General features: G+C 33.4%; 1 protein-coding gene across 6 annotated transcripts in view; it reads left to right on the top strand.

The window, feature by feature from the left end:
• THSD7B (thrombospondin type 1 domain containing 7B) overlaps positions 1 to 21166 on the top strand; it is a 1079084-nt gene that overhangs the window by 970049 nt on the left and 87869 nt on the right. For all 6 annotated transcript variants that reach the window (XM_036237409.1, XM_016145417.2, XM_016145415.2 and 3 more), the window contains 2 exons: positions 427 to 560; positions 5930 to 6080. In XM_036237409.1, coding sequence (XP_036093302.1) covers positions 427 to 560; positions 5930 to 6080 — 285 coding nt within the window. The remainder of the gene's footprint in view (positions 1 to 426; positions 561 to 5929; positions 6081 to 21166) is intronic.

The following is a 21166-nucleotide window of genomic DNA, read 5'->3' as shown; positions in this document are numbered from 1 at the left end:
CTCTAATGTTCAAGAATAAATTTTCCTTACATATGTTTCAATTGACAGCTTAAAGTGCATCTGAGAATACAATATACTGTATAACTGAGAGCTGGACTACCTAATAGATGTTATGTAAGCTCTTTGAGGAAATGAAATGATAATGGAATTTCTATTCTTGATGATAGGAAATGACTGTCCTTTGTTCTCTTCTGCAAAGGCATACCATCATGTTTTAGCTGATTTCCCCTGGATACTTTTTTAGGAAAATCAATAATTTCAGAGAAGCCAAATATATTTTGCTTTTGGGGGATGGAATTTGGCTGTTTGAGCCAGAGTATAGTTCTCGGGTTATATTCAGCAGGAATTACAAAAAGGTAGGCTGTTTTTCTATAACTTGAACAATTTCACATGTTTTTTTTTTTTTTCCTTTCCTGTTCTTAACAGGTGCATGAGGCAGTCCCATGTTACAGTGAGTGCAATCAGTATTCCTGGGTTGTAGAGCACTGGTCTCCATGCAAAATCCACAATGAGCTGAAGTCCCTGCGCTGTGGAGGAGGAATGCAATCTAGGAAAATCAGGTGTGTGGAAATGGAGACATTTGGGAAATGGCAGTAGAACTTATATACCTTCATAAAAACAACAACATTGCTTAAACTAAGTACACTCTGATTTTCTCAAATATACTCTAGCTTTTGTTCATCTTTAAGTTCATGGAAGCATGCCTGCCCTGAACTGCCGTATATATAGTGGAATTTCCTCGGCAATGAAGCTACAATTCTTACAGTTTCCTGCAAATGACTTCAGTGGAAAAGCCAACTGTGTGGAGCAGGCTGTCATTCCTCCACTGATTTATGGCCCTCACTGATAAGATATTAGATTTTGACTATGTTTCTTGGTTGGTTTATTTGTTTGTTTGTTTAAAGGTTTTTTTTTTTTTCTTTATGGTTGGTATAGTTGAGGGACATTATCTTGAATTTGGATGTCACCACATTGAAGAAGTTAATTTAAACTCCCACAATTAGCTTTGGGAAATAATGTCTGAGAATACCTACAGACAATAGCAATACATTTTAATATAACTAGAGACTATCTCTGAAAGAATTGAGTAAATTCTGGGTTATTTACTAAGGGAGTATATTTAAAGTTTTTGTTTTAAATACAGCAGTGGTAACCAAAAGAGACACTTGATGTATTTAAGGAAACACTTTGGCCCAAGTTCATCAAAATGGTCTATTTAGAAATTATTTGGGAAGAAGAAGTATTTATCAATTGAGAATAATGGTAATCAACATTAGAAACTGAACAAGCAAAAGTTAAATATTAATGGTAAGCAATGATTAGTTTATAAAATTGAGAAAACAGTGTAGTCAACAATTCAATTGCATGAGCATATTCTTTTGTCACATTTAGGAAGCTCCATTTCAAATGGACAGACATTACCCAAATCAGATAACTCCCTGTTAAATTAACTGTTAGGTTGAAGTCAGTTGTCAAGACAGAGCCTACTTATATGTGTTGTTATTCAACATCAGCAAACATAATTTATTTGGTAATTCAATATATACCCACCATGTCTGAGACATAGTCTCAATGTCACAAAACTTGGTAGAAATAGCTGCTGGAAAAATTATAGAAGTGCTCCTCAACAACCCTGCCAAATGGCTAATGGACAAATTGTCTTTCCCTTTGTTCATCTCTTTCTCCTGAGGACTAGGTATGCTCAGACTGTCACAAACTTTGTACTTCTACCTCTTTCTCTTCAAAAGCTGTGTATCCTCTGTCTTATTCTCTTATAGCATTGAGAAATGACTGACCACCTGAGCTTATCAGGTAATATATAAATGATCTGTGACATCTCTCACTCTCTTCCCAGCAAGGCCTCCTAGCAATATTAAAGCAAAATCTGAGGAATGAAAGGAAAGCTTTAAGAGAATGAATGCTACTGACAGAATTAGGGCAGGTTGATTGAGAAAAAGATACTTGAGCAAGAGGGACTTTAAGCCACACCTCTCAAACCTACAGAGCCTGAGATAATAAAAATAACATGACTACCAAATATTACCTTGCTGTGGGCTGAATTGTGGCCCCCAAAATCTATGTGTTGAACTCCTAACCCCTAGTTCCTCAAAATGTGGTATTTGGAAATAGGATTCTTAGAGAAGATTTAATGATAAATAAGGTCGTTCGGGTGAACCATGCTCCAGTCTGACTGGCATCCTTATAAGAAGAGATTAGTACACTGGAAGGCCCAGAGGAAAAGACCATATGAAGACAGGAAGAGGACCATCCATGAGCCAAGGACAGAAGCCTCAGAAGAAACCAATCCTACCAACACCTTGATCTCACACTTCTAATTTCTAAAATTATGAGAAAATAAATTTCTGTTGTTTAAGCCACCCAGTCTGTGGCATTTTGTTATGGTAGCCATAGCAAACTCATATATACTCACTGTGTTATTTGGTTTATGTTTATGATCACATTTAAATATGCAAAGCAGATTTTCCAGGCATCTTGCATTCCAAACTGTTACTGACTTCTGTTTTAATGAATGAAACAGCTTATCGTCTCTCTTTCTTAAAACTTACTAACTGGAGGCCAACTTCATGGTCCATCCATGATTGCAGTCATTTATTAAATTAAAAAAATACTTATGAATATGTGGCTTTTATTATCAGGCACTATTCTAGGACCTGGGAGTAAAATCGAACAAAATCCCTGTCCTCAAAGAACTTACAATATAGCAGCAGAGGGGAGAAAAAAACATAAATTAATATGTAATGGAATGTCAAGAAGAAAAGTAAAATTGGTTAGAATGATGGAAGGTATTATTTAGGGGAGGTTGATTAGCAAAACATTTGAGAGAGACCTAAGTGAATGTGAAGATCTGTAGAAAGAGAATTCCAGGCAGGAAGAAGTGTCCAAAGCAGGATCTTTCTTGGATTATTTTAACAAGATAAATAGTAACATGTCCTGGGGCCAGTACTCAAATCATGTAGTCCTGTAAACCCAAGGACAAAGGAGATTACTCTTTTTGTTAGCCTGGAAAAGATAAGGAAATAGATTCTCCTTTAGAGCCTCTGGAAAAAAAATGCAGCTCTGCCAAAGCACTGAGTTTGCCCAGTGAGATCTTTATTGGATTTCTATACTATGTAGAATTGTAAGATAACAAATTTACATTGCTTAAGATGCCAACTTTATGGTAATTTTTTTGCATAACTTAAATTCTTGTTTTCATTATTATAAAAAAGGGATCATATCTTCTCTAATCCTAAAAAACCCTTCTTGTAACACTTTCCAGCTAATAAATCTTCAATTACTTGCAGCTGTAGGGAGGGCACATCACCCAACTTTGTGGACTGACAGAAGGTGTCTGAGGGCCTAGGTACTTAAACATACTTTTAATAAACTCACCAGTTTTTCAGCCTCAGCTTTCATCCACACTTCCAGGGTACTTAGTGCCACCAATTCCTAAATATTTCGTGTGTTCAGTGGTATAAATGAAGTTGTTTTTTTCGCCGCCCCCCCTCCCCCCGAAGGCTTAGAATTCAACCTACTTGGTGTGTTAAGGCAGTTACCATTAACCTTTGTTCTTTCTCATATTCTTTTTCCTTGCAGGGTAATTCCTTTCCCTCCCCCTTGGCAGGCATGCGTGTGTGTGTGTGTGTGTGTGAAATTAGTTTAATATTGATTTTGTGGCATATTGAGAGTGAACGGAGACTAAAGTGTTCAATTCACTAGGCACCACTGACCACAAGTGTTACCTCTTCTTTCTCAGTGAAATAGTAAAAAGATATTGTCAGCTGAGAGTATGCAGTCAAGAAGGAAAGCAATTTCCAGCTTTTAAGTTTGTTCAGGGAAAGACATATAAACCATCTCGTGGTTCCTCCTTCCACTACTGACTATTACCACAGGAGAAATTAAAGTCAATAGATGACTCTATACCATTGCCTCCATCCATTAGAAAGCATTATGTACTTATGTCTTCTCTCTATCTACCATTCTCTGATAATGTTCTTTATACAATAGATAGTTTTATATTAGCATGTAAGAGAGCTTATTTTGTGCCAAGTGATAGACTACATTACATTTTCATTAATTTTTAAAAATTCACAATGTATATGTAAATGAAACTCCTAATGTATAGGAAAATTCATTCCAGCACAGCATGATTTGAGGAGCATCAAAAGCTCTCCAGTGCAACCCTCTTAAAATGCCTACTCCTTGGCTATGGCATTGTGTCCAAAATAACTAGGTCACCTAATGTCACCATCTAGCTCATCATCATTGTCAGTTTCACCTCTGCTTTGATCATTATTACTAGAAGACAAGATTTATAACAATAGAGATCTTGTCTGTCTGTTTTTCAGTTCTGTACCTAGCACCCAGGCAAGGACCCAGTGCATAGTAAGCCCTCAAAAATATTTACTAAATGAGTCAGTTATAAATAATAACTTTGTATAGCAACACCTAGCAAAGTAGACTTGTACATAGCAAGTCTTAAACATTTTTGAGAATATATTTTAAAAATAAACTTTTATTTGAGATATAAAGGCAAAGAAATGCCCAGATCATAGGGGTGCAGCTTGACGAATTTTCACAATGTGAACACAGCTGTGTAGCCCACCCAGAGGCCAAGAAACAAAATATTAGCAATACTATCTCAGCCCCTATCAGTCAGTAACCATTCTCCCAAGGGTAACCCCTATTCTGACTTTGGACACTACAGAGGAGTATTGCTTACTTTTTAACTCTGTGTAAATAAATTCTACAGTATGTGCTTTCTTTGTGGGTAGCTTCTTTTGTTCAGCATTATATTTTGAGTTTCACCCAATGCTTTTTCTTTTAACAATAGTTCATGCATTCTCGCCACTTTATAGAATTTAATTTATTGAATTTACCGCCAGATATTTATCTATTTTATTGTTGCTGAATAAATGTTCTAGATAAATTGTTTCTAGTTTAGCTGATTATGAATAGTGGACCCATAAACATTTAGAGTCAGTTTTTGAGGGTGTTGTTCATATTTTTACACATTTCTTTTGCATATGAATAGAAAGTGGGGTTGTTAGGATACACAGTATGTATATGCTTAGTAGATACTGTCCACTAGTTTTTCAAAGGGTTTATGCTACGACCAGCAGAGTATGAAGAGTTAGAATTTCTCCACATTCTTGCCAACCCTTAATATTGTCTATGTTTTTCTTTAAGCCATTCTGTTGGGTGTATAGTGGTATAAGACTTTGTTTCATTTGATCGAATTGATGGTGTGATTCTTTATCTTGTCTTCACCAGCACTTATCTCGAAGCCTAACACCAAGTAGGCCAAACAACTATAATGTGTGTGTCAGTACAGTGCGCTCAACTACCATAAAAAAATGCTTGCTCATTGCCCTTTGGTTAGTTGTACCAAAATTCCTTAATGATTTGTGGAATATACTTAAAAGAAAAACATGGTCAATTATTTTTCACTTTACTTTGGCATGACCTTAAATGTGTTTGTCAAAGATTAGGGAGATCTCGATGATATGAGATAGAAGTCTAGGGAAGGTCTGAGAGTCATCGGGAGCTATGAGGGCTCTAGCTATTATAAAGTAATAGATTCATTCAGAAAAGGAGAGTCTTCAGGGTTTGTTACAACAAATAGAAAATTCACTTTGTTCTGGATATGAGTAAATATATTGTAAATCTCTTAAGATTGAGAGTTGTTCAAAGATGATAGTTGTCTCTGTCCCCCATTGTTCTCTCCTGCTCTGTTGAGTAAAAGGTTCTAAACTGAGTTCCCATACAATAAAGGCTGACTGGCTACAGAAGGAATTTTTTCCCTGGTTTCTCTGGTGGTCTTATGTTTATGTTTGAGGAATAAGTGACTATGATACATTGTAACGATTTAAAATTTACTCTTTATTGTTTTAAGTAATCAAACTATTTTTGCGATCTTGCCTTACAGATGTGTGAACACTGCTGACAGCGAAGGTGGAACAGTGGATAACAACCTCTGCAACCGAGATGAAATGCCCCCAGATACCCAGTCCTGTTCTCTTCTGTGTCCCAATGAATGTGTCATGTCCGAGTGGGGACCTTGGAGCATATGCCCACAGGTAATTCTGTTGCCAATGCCCTAACCCTGCCTTCACTGTTGTTCTCTATACATTCACAGTGCTGCTCTCTAAAGCATTGTTCTGGTTACATGGGGAAATAATTTTGCCTAAGAAAAAAGAAAGAAAAAAAATTCCAGCTAGCTAGACTGAGCAAAATAAAATGCCAGTGCTTCTTTTAAGCCTTTATCATGGGAACACTAACAAGGAAAATGAGCCTGTAATGATGACACTAGGATTCAAATGCATACCCATTGTTAAAGAAGTCTCTTTAGTACCCAAATGATTCTCATTGTAATCTCTTGATTCCATTCCATTTTTATCCAGCAAATCAATTATATCTTAGTAGCTCAACTGCACTGTATAATTTAGCTTCCGTTAGTGAAAATCTGTTTTTGTCTTTTGCTGTGTTCCCAAAAATGAGGTATTCCTTTACCATATTCTTCCAAAGCTCACACAATTTTTTTTTGAAATCTAAAGTATTTTTTTTATTTTTCTTCCTTTAAAAAATAGAAACATAATAGGAATATGCCAAAATAAATATTCTTCAAGTAGTATATTTCAACTTAATATTCTCAGAAGATAAATTTTGATGTTTTAGACATATTTTTCCATAAAGAGCTAAAACAGAAAAAGAGGATAAGGAGCATATGATATGGGTTAAAATATGAGGAAGGGAAGAATACCTTGAAATCAGTGGTGATACTGACAGTTTGTGAAATATTATGTAAATCTTTGTATGGAAATGAAAAATATGTTTGAAATCAGTTAATATCATATATTGACATTTTAATCATTCCTTATTAATTTTTACAATCTTATCTTTTATATTGCTGTAATTCTATTTCTAAAAGAGAGTTGCCTTGTTATTTTTTTTTTTATTTGGTGACTTACTGAGGGTAGGACAACACAATATTAAGAAGAAGAGGTAACAAAGGGTAATTTGTAGGAATTAAAAGTATTTCCTATTATTGACTTATGACTTATTTATTGTGTGTAACTTAAATATAATTAATTTAACAGTTATTGAGCACTTGTGTGCAGGGCATATGTAAGGATTATTCCCTTTAGTCTTTGCATCAATCCTACTAAGCACATACTGTTTTCAGTCCCACTGTACAGACAAAGAAAATGATTCTCAGAAAGGCTAAGTAGGCTTACATGAAGTTCCACACTAAAAATGGAAATGAACCTTATTCTATCTGATGAAGCCAGAGCCTTTGCTCTTACATCTTTGGCTCATTTATTTTGGAAGAATTAGGGTAGATTTAAACTTAATATTTATCTTTCTATAAGATGCAACATTTATTTTTGGAATAAACTGAATTACTTTTAGTGATTTATAATAACCTGTATGATAATTTCATGACTGTGTACATATATTCACACTTTAGAGAGTGTGGTAGCATACACTGTTTACTAATCAACTTGCAGAAGAATTAGCAACCTGAAGAAATTTAATTAAATGTAGAGGTCATGCTATGTCTCACTTTTCCTCCCCTAATTTGCTCACAGGAGACTCCATTAAGCTATAATCACTTTGAATGAAAATGTCCTCTTAAGTTAAAGTATCTGGCTATGTAGCTAGAAGGTTTGCTGTGGGAGCATGTTAATGGTGTTATGAAGGACTGGCATCCTGTGGTTGCTTCTTTAGGTTTCTAAGAGACAGTTTTCTTTAAGGTTTGCTTTTCTAAACATAGTCACTCTATTTTTGGAGTGTTCATAAACTGGAAATAGAGAAAATATTTTAACCTCCTTTTGTGTGTCTGAAAGATGATCTAGTTACTTGTTCATCACCATGAAGAGGGTTGTCTTTCAACTGCTTATGTACCTTCTAAGTTACATGAAAAATAACAGTAATAACAATTATAGTTATGACAACAACAATAATAACTTTAATTGAGCACATCTTTTGTAACCAACATTGCATTGGATTTTTGTAACTCTATGCTATGATGGTAAGACATTTTTATCCATGGTCACTCAGAAGTCATGCTACTGTCAAGTACAAATAAATACTTTAAAGTGGGGAGAAAATGGTAATCAGAGCTCATAACCAATAACCTTCCCTATCTCTATATATGTTGTGTAATTGAAATAAATTGCAACATCTTAACATAATGCCCCATCCTCACAGATGCCTAAAAAGCACTTGACAATGATCATGGCGAGCTTAGCAAGTTGAATATTTGTCCCTAAAATTTAATTAGCACCTCGATGTACCTTTTTGAGAAAAAGGAAACAATTATGGAATAATTGTTCTCTATACCCTATGTTGATTCACAGATTCTAAATATTGGCCATTATTTTTTTTTCACATTTAAAATTTTTTTTTTAAATTTTAAATTTAGTTTCAAGTATACAGTACATTGGTTAGATATCTATATTGTTCATAAAATGATTCCCAATTGCACCCGCCCTCCCCTCACCCTCCACCTAGCCAACGTATTAATGCTAACTGCATTCCCTATGCCATGCTCCCCATCCCCATGACCATCCATCAGCCACTAATTTGTACTTCTTTGACCTTTCACCCCATTCTCCCAGTCCCACAAATCTCCCTTCCCTCTGTCCATCACCAAATTGTCTACTATATTTGCGATGTTTTTTTTTTTTTTTTTATTATTCCTTAGATTCTGCATATAAGTGAAATCATACAGGGTTTATCTTTCTCTGATTTAAACACCTTTTCGGTCCATCAAAGTAATATCTTTTCCATCCCCTTTCTTTTCACATGTAGGGATCTTGTTTTCTTATCCGTTCAGCCACTCTATCTTTTGGTTAGAGTACTTAATTCTTTTTCATTTAAGATACTTATTGATAGGAATGTAGTTTTTACCATTCTTATTCCTGTTTTTGAAACATGTTTTTTTTACTTTTTAATGAAGTCCCTCCAACATTTCCTGTAATACCGGCTTGGTGGTGATAAATTCCTTTAGCTTATTTTTGTCCTTCAACTCTAAATGATAGCTTTGCTGGATAAATTATTCTTGGTTGTAGATTCTGGGTCTTCATCCTGTCAAATATTTTTTGCCAAGCCCTCTGTCCTGCATAGTTTCTTTTGAGAAATCAACTGCCAGTCTTATAGTAGGTAATTATTTCTTTTTCTCTTGCTGCTTTTAATATTCTTTCATTGTATTTAACCTTCGGTATTTTAATTATGATGTGTCTTGGTGTGGGCCTCTTTGGGTCCCTGAGTTTTGAAATTCTCTGAGCTTCCTGGTATTTTATGTCCATTTCCTTCACTAGGTTAGAGAAATTTTCCATCATTATTTCTTTAAACAGCTGTTCGACATCTTGATTTTCTCTTGTTACTCCAATCAGATGAATATTTGGAGCCTTAATAGTGTCCCATATCCTCCTTAAATTATTTTTATAGTCTTGGCATCTTTTTTCTTGCCATTCTGATTGAGTGTCCTGATTGGCTTTCCTATTTATTTCTTTTAATATACTTCTCTTCTCAGATAATGCGTTCTTCATTTCAGATTGGTTACTTTTTATAATTTCTACTTCCATTTTTGTGTTTTTTTTCTTTGTTGAATTTCTCACTGAATTTATCTACACTTTCCAAAAGTTCATTGACTATCTTTATAACCAATGTTTTGAACTCTGCATCTGTTAGATTACTTGACTCCATTATATCTGGATCTCTGTTCTCTTCTCTCATATGGTTTCTGCTTCTTTGTCTTCCCATTTTGGCTGCCTTTCTAGGTCTGTTTCTATGTACTAAGCAAAGCTCCGAAGTCTACCAGTCTTATAAGTGTAGATTTACGAAGTAGGTGACCAGTGGCACAGTCCTGAGAGGGATTCACTTGTAGGCCAAACGTAGCCCAAGCCTCTACCCTTCCAGGGCTACCTGCTAAGATTCAGCAAGCAATCCACAGATATTGTGTTTATACTTGCCTCAAAAGGCCACACCAGAAACCGAGGTTGCCAGCAGTGTGAGTCTCAACAAGGAGCACCTGACTCACTGAGGATACACATGGATGTAGCTTGGGTGGGGCCGCAAGTTGAGGGAGGCGAGGTTTCAGGGAATCCTCCGGGTGGAGCAACCTCTGTTATCCAGTTTGATGAAGTCACAGCTATGGCAGTGCTGTGTCTGCACACTGGGAGAGGGGAGGGCTCAACAGGGAACAATGGATACCACTGGTACTTCTGTACAGAGCAAGTCTCGATTTGGTCCTCATTCTGACACTGCCTCCCTATAAGTCCCTGGTGCCCCTGCACACTGCTGAATCAGCACTGGTGCTAAGAGTGAGCAGGTCTGTCGCTGCAAAAATCTGCTTGAGGTCATGACCCCTTTAAGAGGCTTCTGATGCTGCCTCTATCACTCAGCCACTAGGGACTGGGCGGCCCTGCTTCCTCACCCTGTCCTACCTTCTGCCATTACAGGGTACTTTCTTGGATTTCTCCCTAGTTATCAGGCTTGTTCATCTAGATTCCAGGTGATTTTTCCTTGCTGCTGCTCCTTGTTTTTGTCACAACTTTGATTTGGTTGCCAGAGAGATAAATAGAACCTCTATCCTCTACACCATTTTTTTTTCTCTGCAATATTGGCCATTTTACCAAATTCTCTTTTGATAGTCTACAGGGTGACATATGTTAATGGAACTAATTCACAATGGTTTTTTTTCTCATCCTTTTTTTTTTTTTTTTTTTTTTGCAGCGTAATTTTTTAGACCCAAACACATAAAAGCAAACAAAAAAAAAATTAGTTTGACAAAAAAATCTCAAAATATTTCTGAGACAAAAACATATTTATATTTCTATTATGTAACCACAAAATACTCTCAAGTTTATACTTGGATTTAGCTATAAAAGCTATATTTAATATGAAATAATATGGTTTTAAACATTGTGGAGTAAAATAGGTTTGCCAGTTATTAAAAAAAAAAAAACTTAGCAAAATCAATCAATTAAAACTATTTCTTGAATTCCTAGTATGTGTCCTGCACTATAAGGCCAAACACATATTACAGAGCATCACTGCTACTGAGGAGATGACAGTCCTCAATATATTTGTAAATACATATTGCATAGGTGTAACAAAACATTCAATAGCTGACCAGCAGTGTTTATTAATTCACACAGTATTCACTAGAAAGTGGTAGGCACCATGTAAAATGACTAAAAGTATACTTCTTAACTTCTGGGCCAAAGATTTTTACGCTAGCACACTTAAGCATAATCTACAATGTGTGTTAACACAGAGCTCCTCAGCTTCACCCCAAATATTTCAATTCATTAAGTTTGGGTTGGGGCCTATGAATTTACACTCTAAGTTTCCAGGTGATGCTAATTCTGCTATTCGTGGGAACACTCGGTGAATCCCAAGGCTCTTGATCATCAAGTCATGTTGTTACTTAATCTCACTTTAATTATAATATCAGGTGGAAACTTAGATGATATTTACAGATGCTTTGCATATGCCAGACAATGTACCTAGCATATATATTTATTATCGCATTTAATCTGAAAATGACACTATTAAATAAATACTATTATTCCCCCAATATAGAGATCAGTAACCTGAGTTTCAGAGAAGTTAGCCACCTGCTGCTTTGTGTGCTAGTAAGAGGCACAGTGACTATTTAAGCCCAGGTAGTCTATACATTTCTAGCCACTACAAGAGAAATAGAAACCACATTTCCTCTCCTTGAGAATATTATAGCCTATCAACTCTGTGGTCTCATTTTCTGGTTTACTTTGGTTATTGGATTCATGAAGGAAGATTTTATAAATTAAATAATCTGTCTCATTAAAATAGCTTGCCAAGGAAAGAAAGGAAAGGAGTCGCTAAAAAGGCTTTGGTCTAGTGCCCCGAAACACTTGCTGTCTGTGTGATGGTGGCCAAGTTACTTAAAGTTCTGAGTTACAGGTTCCTTATCAGGAAGATACGGACAATGGCAGTTGTTTTCCCAGATTGTTTAATAATTAAAGATAATATGTATACAGTGACTAACACAGTGTATAACTTAATACAAGTTTGTTAAAAAAAAAAAAGTAGCATCAAATCAAAGCTCCCCTTACATTGCTTACCACGTCATTCATTTTCTAAGCCATATAAGGAATATCCTTTTCCTCATACAAAGAGTTATTTCTTGATCTTACAAAAAATACAGTATTACTTCCTAATGCTGAAAAATGACTTATGCCTAATTTAACAGTAGTCCCCAAAAATAACTCATCAGAAAATTGACTTTGAATGGGTTGCCGACCTTATAATAACAGCCAATTGCAAACTATATCAAAAAGCAAATAAGACAAAGCACTAAGAATTGTATTGGGACCATTTTAATTGTATTGGGAAAACTTGAAGACTGTAAATGGAGCAAGATAAAACAAATACAACTCAAGCAGAGCTTGAAGAAAATGGAAAACCATGTGTTTCACTTATTTTCATGTTCTCATTTTTTCTTTTTCCATAATATATACACATACATATGTATATTATATATACACACATATGTGTGTATATATTATATACATATATATACACATACACAGTTTTTTTGACTAATATGCTTCTCTAGAATTCTTTAATGTTTACAATAGGTTATGAAATCATACATATAAATATCTTTGCAATAGTCTTCATTCTTTAAAGATATGTGTGAAAACATACATGTATATGTATATACACACATGTACAAATACACATGTATATATATACTTAATATTTCATTGTTTATTACTTTGTATTCCTCTTTCATCTGCCTACATTTTCCCAGTTTTTATCTTTATCCTTTATACTTCAAAATTATACAGATGACCATTCATAGAATTATATGTTCTTTAAGAGAGGTTTATAAATTTCTGAATTCAGATACTGTTCAGCCCCCGATATATTTAAATGAATATGTGGTTCTCTTCATTTATTCCACCAATCTCTATAGAAAATTTTCATTAAGTAATACAGATTTTCTATTTATGACACTTGTTGGAGGCTTGACAGGAATTTCTTAAATAAAAGAATGGATAGGAAAAAGCAAAGAGGATCTTGGAGAAGAATTCCCAAACTGATGTATACTTTACAGAAGCAAGCCTTTGGAATCCCCTCTCCAGGAAAATGACTCAAGTTTAGGAAACCAATTTGAACTTTAATTGATTCTCTTTGAGCTGAATGGATCAAAGGCTGGTTAGAACTGTAGCTGGGCATCTTCTCACACTGCAGAACTTAGAGATTCAGTACACCACCCAAGGGCAACATCATTGTCAAGCAGTGACTCGATCTTTACATTACCACCAGGATAACATCTGAAGAAGGATCAGAAAGGAAGATTTTGCAAAGAAACTGCATAGTGCGTTAGGTGTAATTGAATCTGATTTTATCATACTTAATATTTTGCATCCAAAATACGTCTTATTTCTATACTACGCCTTTTTCTCTAACTCTTTATGTGTGCAGGATACTCTAGTGAAAACTAATGCAGGTATGTAGCAGCAGATACATACTGCCATTACTTCTGCAGGCGATGACATTTTCTTAAAGAGATAGAGAAATACACTCCAGTTTTTTGATATGTGCTCCAGAATTAAACATTTGAGGTTAAGAACAATACTTTTCATGGTATTTCAGTGCTATTTTTGGTAAAGACTATCAACATTGACATTCTATTACTGCAGACTCAGCATTTTCAGCACCTTACTACTATCCCTTTCCACTATTCCAGGGAAACAAATGTTTCCCTGGAATGTTTAATACTAGTTCTCAGCTCCAAGCACTTCGTCATTTGCTTCTCACAGTCTGAGACATGAAGATGACAACCTATATTTGTTTCTGATGGCATTTCTAACAGTTATGACCCTCAAGCTGCTTAGTACTTTTCTTTGACTGACAACTAAAGCCAGAGAATGATGAAATTTTTTTTGCATTCTAGACTGAAAGTTCTTGTTGCTTCTGCTAAACTGATATTGGCTCTTCTCAGAGGCCAACTCAGGAGCTTGTGGAATATTTTACTCCTGTGTGTAGTGAGGTTTAATATCACCTAGAACCATTCTTATTTCCAGAACTGCATTTGTTCCTGCAAATGGATGCCTCATTGCATGCGCTGTGGAAGCAAATGACAATCAGATAAAAGCAGTCTTTGGGCTGTTTCACTTTTTAAAACTTAATGTGTTATTATCCTTTCCTATACAGTGTGATTTCTTTGAATCTCACTGTCACCAATTTGAAGCATAAAATAAGGGTTTCATTGTTCTCAATATCCCTCTCTCTCTCCTTCTCTCTTTACCTATCTATATCTTTTTATTTTATAAGAAAACTTCCAAAAAAATAGTATAATGAGCCCCATAAATTGATCATGCAGCCTCAATAATTATCTATATATGACAATTTTATTTTTTCTTCTTCTCCATTTTATAGTCTTTCCCCTATAGATGACTTTAAAGTAAATACCACACTTTGTATTATTTCGTCCATAAAAACTTCTACACATTTTCCTAAGAGATAATTTCTTATTTCAACTATAGCAAAACATAACCACAATATTATTTTACACCTTGTAGGAGTTTAATTTTTTTTAAATGAAAAACATTAATCATACAAAGTATCAGAATTTAACTTATTAGTGACTAAACTAACATGAGAGCAAGGCTGGTTCAAAGAACTGGAGAAGGCAGGAACTTTCACTTCTAGAAATAATATTAGATTTATTTGGATTGTATTGTATTTATGCTCCCATCGTAAACACCTAAAAACAGAACACTCTCTCCCTCTGTCTCTCTGTCTCTGTCTCTGTCTCTGTCTCTCTCTCTCTATATATATATATGTAATATGTATATATATAATATGTATATATGTATAACATATTTATATAAACCAACAGTTTTACACATTGGACAACAGATAGCATGAAACTATTATCCGGAGGGAAGAAAACCAAATGAGATGAGCTTTAATAATCACCATGGTTTCTAGATGGAGATACTTTCTGGATAATGGTGCCAGGAATAAAATCCTAATAGGAGCATAGCGAGGAGCCAGAGATCCAAGGTCTGAGAAGTAGAGGAAGCTGAAATTTGTAGGGCAAAATACTGAAGAGGGTAAGGCTAGGCAAAGAAAGAAATCCAACTGTCTACATAGGGGTCTCTGAGTTTTTGTCTAAATTCTAATTTATGCACATATGGAGTGAAACTCCCTAAGTACAGACAAAGAATGACTTCTAAGGAGCTGCCATGTGTAAATACTCTAAAGCTCACACAGGTCTTGGAGACATTTTAATTTAATCCAGCCAAATAGAGATAGCTCTTCAAGTCTTCAAGCCATTTGATAATGACCAGAAAAGGTTTATGCCTTAGGAGGGCTAAATTTACCCTAGAGTAAAATCTACTCTACAACTTCTCAAATTAAATTTTAAGAGAAACCTTACTGCCTGCCAAAACAAACTTCAACATACTTAAATAGAAGGCTAAAAAAAAAAATCAATAAATGTAGTATTCATAACATTTAGAAGTGACTAGTGACTAGAAGAAGGCATGGTAGAAGCTTAGATAACTCTGTGAATATTTTGTCTCTTGAACTCTGGTCTAGTTACATGAGTGTTTTTATATTGTGAAAAGTCATAGAGCTGCATTTCTATTATATGTGTTATTTTTCTATATTGATCTTATACTTAATTGCTATATATCTGACAAAGCAACAAATTGTGGTCCATAAGCAAGAGGAAAACCAGTCACCAAAAGCTGAACTAGAAGATAAAGAACTTAAAAATAGCTATGTTAAATATTTTAAGTATGCTCTGCAACTTAAAGAAACGTGGACATAATCAGTAAAATAGAAGATGTTGAAAAGAATCGCATGTTACTTTTAGAGATCTAAGTAATCATGTCTGAAATGAAAATTTTACTGAATGAGAGTAATAAAACAGACTTTGCAGAAGAAAAGATGAGGGAACTTTAAGACACAGTAATAGGAATTACATTCTGGCAAAAGAAGAAAAGACTGAAAGAAAATGAGTAAAGATTAAGTGACCTGTGGAACATTAACAAGTGGTTTAACATAACTGTAATTGGAGTCCTTACACAAGAGTGGGGAATGGACAGAAAAATATTTGAAGAAGTGGTGGCTAAAATAATTCTACTTCTACCTGTAGTCCTCAGAGAATATTATCTGGATCATATATTCCTGGTTGAAATATTCTGAGAACAAAATAAGAAAAATGCTAAAAGTCTCAATGTTTATTATATAGTCAGTCTTTTCCTTTAATCTCTTTATTTTCAGAATGGTAACTCTGTGCTAAATTGTGCCTAGTGTCCCCAGTGAAGAAAATTCAGTTTCCCATCCCCCCCCCCTTTTTAATATAATAAAGTTCTAGTCTTTATCTAGAGTTGAGGAGGGCATGTATCTGGCCAAATGGGCAGAGGCTATATGGGGACCTAATTACTTTCGATGAGTACTGGAGTTTTGAGCTCCAATTCTACCTCCTTTTTCAAATGTACTTGCTACTCAACTTCCTAGTCTGTTGAAGCTTTGCAGAACAAATCAAGTTCAAATTTACCCTTCCTGGTTTGGCATTCAGTACTGTCAGGTCAGCTAAGGCAGTTATCAGTTTCCCGGTTTCATTTTTTGGCTTTTGCACTCTTATATTATTATCATCATATAATCATTTGTATACCTTGAAAAAACAAATCCTTTACTCTCATTTTAATCTCTTTAATATTATTTTAGTGGTATTCTTGGGAGGAATTCTGTAAAACCTCCCATCCTTAACCAAAATCTCTACAAATTTAATCTTAACACAATTTATGGTATCTTATACCACAGAGAAGTATTTAATTTTTATGAAACTATTTTTCTTTAAAAATTTGCAGATTTACTATTTTAAAATTATTTCTAATAGTTAAATTTCTTAAAAATATATAAATAGATATAATTCATCTGGCATTTATTTGTATATAGTATGAGATAGGATCTTCAATTAAATTTCAAATGAATATTTCTCCACTGATTTCTTTTTGTATTTTATATTCTAGGTATTTTTTTAGAATTTGTTTGTGAGACTTTTCTTCATGTTCTTTTTGTATCCAATTCAATTTTTCATCACTAGTATTAATTCACTTTTTAATATGCATTTCTAACTGCTTAAGTTTAGTATCTAATTACGCTATTGGGTGTTATGTATATCTTTCATCCATCGTGTTTTCTAAATATTCTGTTTTTTTTAATTAGAAAACATGCTTAGGTTTTTCTCATCATATGATTATATAGTCTATATAATAACCATAAAATCTGCAAATATTTATTCTTATATCTGATATTTACATTATTTATTCTGTACATACTTTGTTAGCAAGAACTTTCTAAATACTAAGAATGAAATAAAAATTTTTAGTCTTTTTCTGTTTTTAATCATAATATTATGTTTAAGCCATTTTAAACAGCACCCTTATTTTATCAAGTTTAAAAATTTTCTCTAAATATCTTTTAACATATATGTAACTATATCTGTATATACATATATGTTTTCAGAAGTGACTACTCAGTTTTATCAAATGCTTTTTACTTATATCATTTTAGAATTTATTCTTTATAAATATGATTTTAAAATATTTTTGAAATGTCCATTTATTCTTAAGCTATTTGGTTATTGTCTATGATTATTTTAATTTTTTATAGTTTTCACTTTTCATTTTTCAATTATAGTTGACATTAAACATTATATTAGTTTCAGGTGTACAGCATGGTGGTTAGACATTTACAACTTAAGAATTTAGTCTATGATTATTTTAATTGGTTCAAAATGTCTCTCTCTCTTCCTCTCCCCACTTCCTCCTTCTCTCCCTCTGTCTTTCTCATTCCTCCCATTTTACCCAATTGGATTTAATATTATGCTTATTAGGAAAAATTCATTTGAAAGGTTCCACAGTTTTCTTTTATCCAAACCAAAATTTTAAATATAGGAATTAGTTCTATGAAATCTTAAACACATCTGTAGTCGGAATATTCTTCAATGGTATATTTTTAACAATCTTTCCAATTTCTCCTACAGTTATGTTCTTTTGAAATCTCATTCTGAGTAAATTATAGTCATTTATATATTGCATGAACATGGCAATTTTTGCTAGATTTAAAAAGTCTATTCAGATAAAGTACACATAATTTTTGTTTTAATTCATCGAATCCCATATATCTGTAATTATGTCCTTTTTTATCACATACTCATATATATTAGTATATATATATTTCTGTGTGTGTGTGTGTGTGTTTCTGGCGTTCTGGCACTTCCGGTCTATATACTGGTATTTAACTCTTGTTTAGTCTGTTTTAATTCATATAACTTAAATATATAATTTCAATGTCTGAGCAAATATATTTCTATCACTTTTCCATTTTTTGACTACTTACATATCTTATTATTCCTAATAAAACATCTAACTTTTTTATTAAACTTTGAAAGAAAAAATAATTGATTATTCATTAATTTTTAATTAATATTTAATTTGAAAATATTTTATGTCATTTTATCAATTTAATAATACAGTATGCTTTTTAATTAAAATATAGTTAATATTCAATATTATGTTAGTTTCAGGTATACTACATTGTCAACATTTATATACTTAGAGACATGATCACCATGATAATTCTAATAACCATCTGACGCTATACAAGGTTATTACGGTATTATTGACTATACTTCCTAAGCTGTGCATTACATCCTCATGACTTTATTTTATAACTGGAAATGTGTACTTCTTATTCCCTTCACTTTTTCACCCTTCCCCTACATCTTCCTCTCTGGCAACCATTAATTTATTATCTGTGTCCGAATCTTTTTCTGTTTTGTTTCATTTGTTCATTTGTTTTGTGTTTTACATTCCACATTTAAGTGAAATCGTATGGTATCTGTCTCTAACTTATTTTACTTAGCATAATACCTGTATTCTTTTTTTGTGGCTGAGTTAAATGCCATTGTGTACATTTTATATGTTTGTGTGTGTATAGTGTCTTCATTATCCCTTTATCTCTCAATAGACACCTAGGTTGCTTCCATTTGTTGGCTATTGTAAATAATGCTACAGTGAACACAGAAGTGCAGATATCTCTTCAAAATAGTGTATTCGTTTTCTTCAAATAGATACCCAGAAGTAGAATTGATGTTCTATTTTTAATTTTTCTGAGGAACTTTCATACTGTTTTTTTTTTTTTCATAGAAAAGGGAACCCTCATGCACTGTTGGTAGGATTTCTCTTTCTTTTTAAATTTTGAAACATTTTAAGCATACAGAAAACTGCAGAGAGTTATGTAAATAAAATTTTGGTGTCCAGACTCTAGCTTGGTAAATTCTTAATTTGTATTCTTTTTTAAAAATGCATCCTTTTTTTCATGTATGTCTATGAAATGGTATAGCCTTCTTTATATAGGTATTTTGTGTTAAGTTTATACTTAGGAATTAATATTTTAAATGGCACTACTTAAAATGTCATTGCTGTCCTGGAAGGAGGCAAAGTATTAGGTTTTCTTTTTTCATGTTTCTGCTCACTTCACTGGACTTTTATATTTGCTCTTTTATGTTTTCATTCTCTTAGTATTTTAAGAACTATAATTATACTATCTCAAAAAATGAACATCTTTATTCTGATATGAATGTGTACATTTTTTTTTTTTTTTTTTTGCTTCTCAGACTGTATTTAGTTGGGCAGAGCTATACTACTACTCATTGTCATATTCTTGAGTTTCACAGTGATGTTAAGTGTTTCACAATTATTATGACTATTACATTAATATTGTAATATTTTTCTTTAGGCTTCAAGGAATAAAATACCAAAACCAAACCAAAACTAAGACCACAAAACTGCCACTTGTATTTTTAAAATTATACAAAATTGAAGTTAAATTGTCTGTTGATTCCACAGCTCTTTTCGATGATCCTCTTGATTTTTCTCTTTACCGTCAGTACCTACCTATGCTTCACTTTGCAGATCTGTGCTGGGCTTCCACTGTTCTTTTTCCCCTGAACAGTACTCAAAATATTCTCTTACACAAGTCCTGGAAAGAGGTAGAACACTGGCTAAGCTATTTAACACAGTTAGTATCAGACAAATACTCTTGGCCAAAACATATGAATATAGGGCACACGGAGGCCCAATCCCAACATGAAGCACCAGCTCGATGATTTTTTTCTTTTTTTCTTTAATATTTATTTTTCAATTAGAGGTGACATTCAATATTATATTAGTTTCAGGTATACAGCATAGTGGTTAGACATTTATGTAATTTCTAAAGTGATCACCCTGACTAGTACCCACCTGGCATTATATATAGTTAACAGAAGATTATCGACTATATTCCCTGTGCTGTACTTTATGATGATTGTTTTCCAAGCTATAACTATGGGCAGGGTGAGGCCAGATGGAATAGGAGTTTGTGCATGATAGGCATTATAACGGACACTTCTAGTACATCTGAGGCATCTTTGCTTTCCCAGGAAAACAACTATTCAGTCATTTATAGTGTGTTATTTTTTTTTTTAATATAGCACTGTTTTTTTAAAAAAAAAATATGAGTATATTATATAATCAAGAATTTTAGTGCTTTGGCATTATATTTCTATAATCGAGATTGACTTATAATTTCTTTATGTATTACTATTGTAAGTGTTTGAAGTTGGGGTTATCATACATCATAAAATAAATTTTGCATTTTTTTTTCTATGCTTTGAAACAGTTTGCTGATGTAAGAAAGTGCGTGATGCTCGATGGTTGAAAGAATTTATCTGTGAAACTGTTTGAACATAGCCTTTTTGTAGGCAGCCTTTTGGTATGCATCCACAGTAGCCCAGGCTTATTAGTCCATTCAGAATTTCTATTATCCCTTGTGTTAATTGCGGAAACAATTTTTTTTGATACTTTTATTTTCCTTTGCTTATCGTTTATTTATTTAAGTTCAATTTGCCAGAGTTTATCTATGTTGGAGATTTTATTTTCAAAGTTTCATTTAATGATCAAGTCTAGTCTTCTTATTTTTATATTCTAATTTGTTATTTTGAGTTCTTGCACTTAACCTATTTCCTCTGGGTTTTAAAGTATATATTTTTTCCAATTAGAATAAAATACTTTTTAATATCTTACATGTCTTTTGCAATAAT

The sequence above is a fragment of the Rousettus aegyptiacus genome, unplaced genomic scaffold, assembly GCF_014176215.1.
Source record: "Rousettus aegyptiacus isolate mRouAeg1 unplaced genomic scaffold, mRouAeg1.p scaffold_m13_p_2, whole genome shotgun sequence".
NCBI lineage: Eukaryota > Metazoa > Chordata > Mammalia > Chiroptera > Pteropodidae > Rousettus > Rousettus aegyptiacus.
Note: the sequence above shows the minus strand (reverse complement) of the source record. Positions and strands in the feature narration are given on the sequence as shown.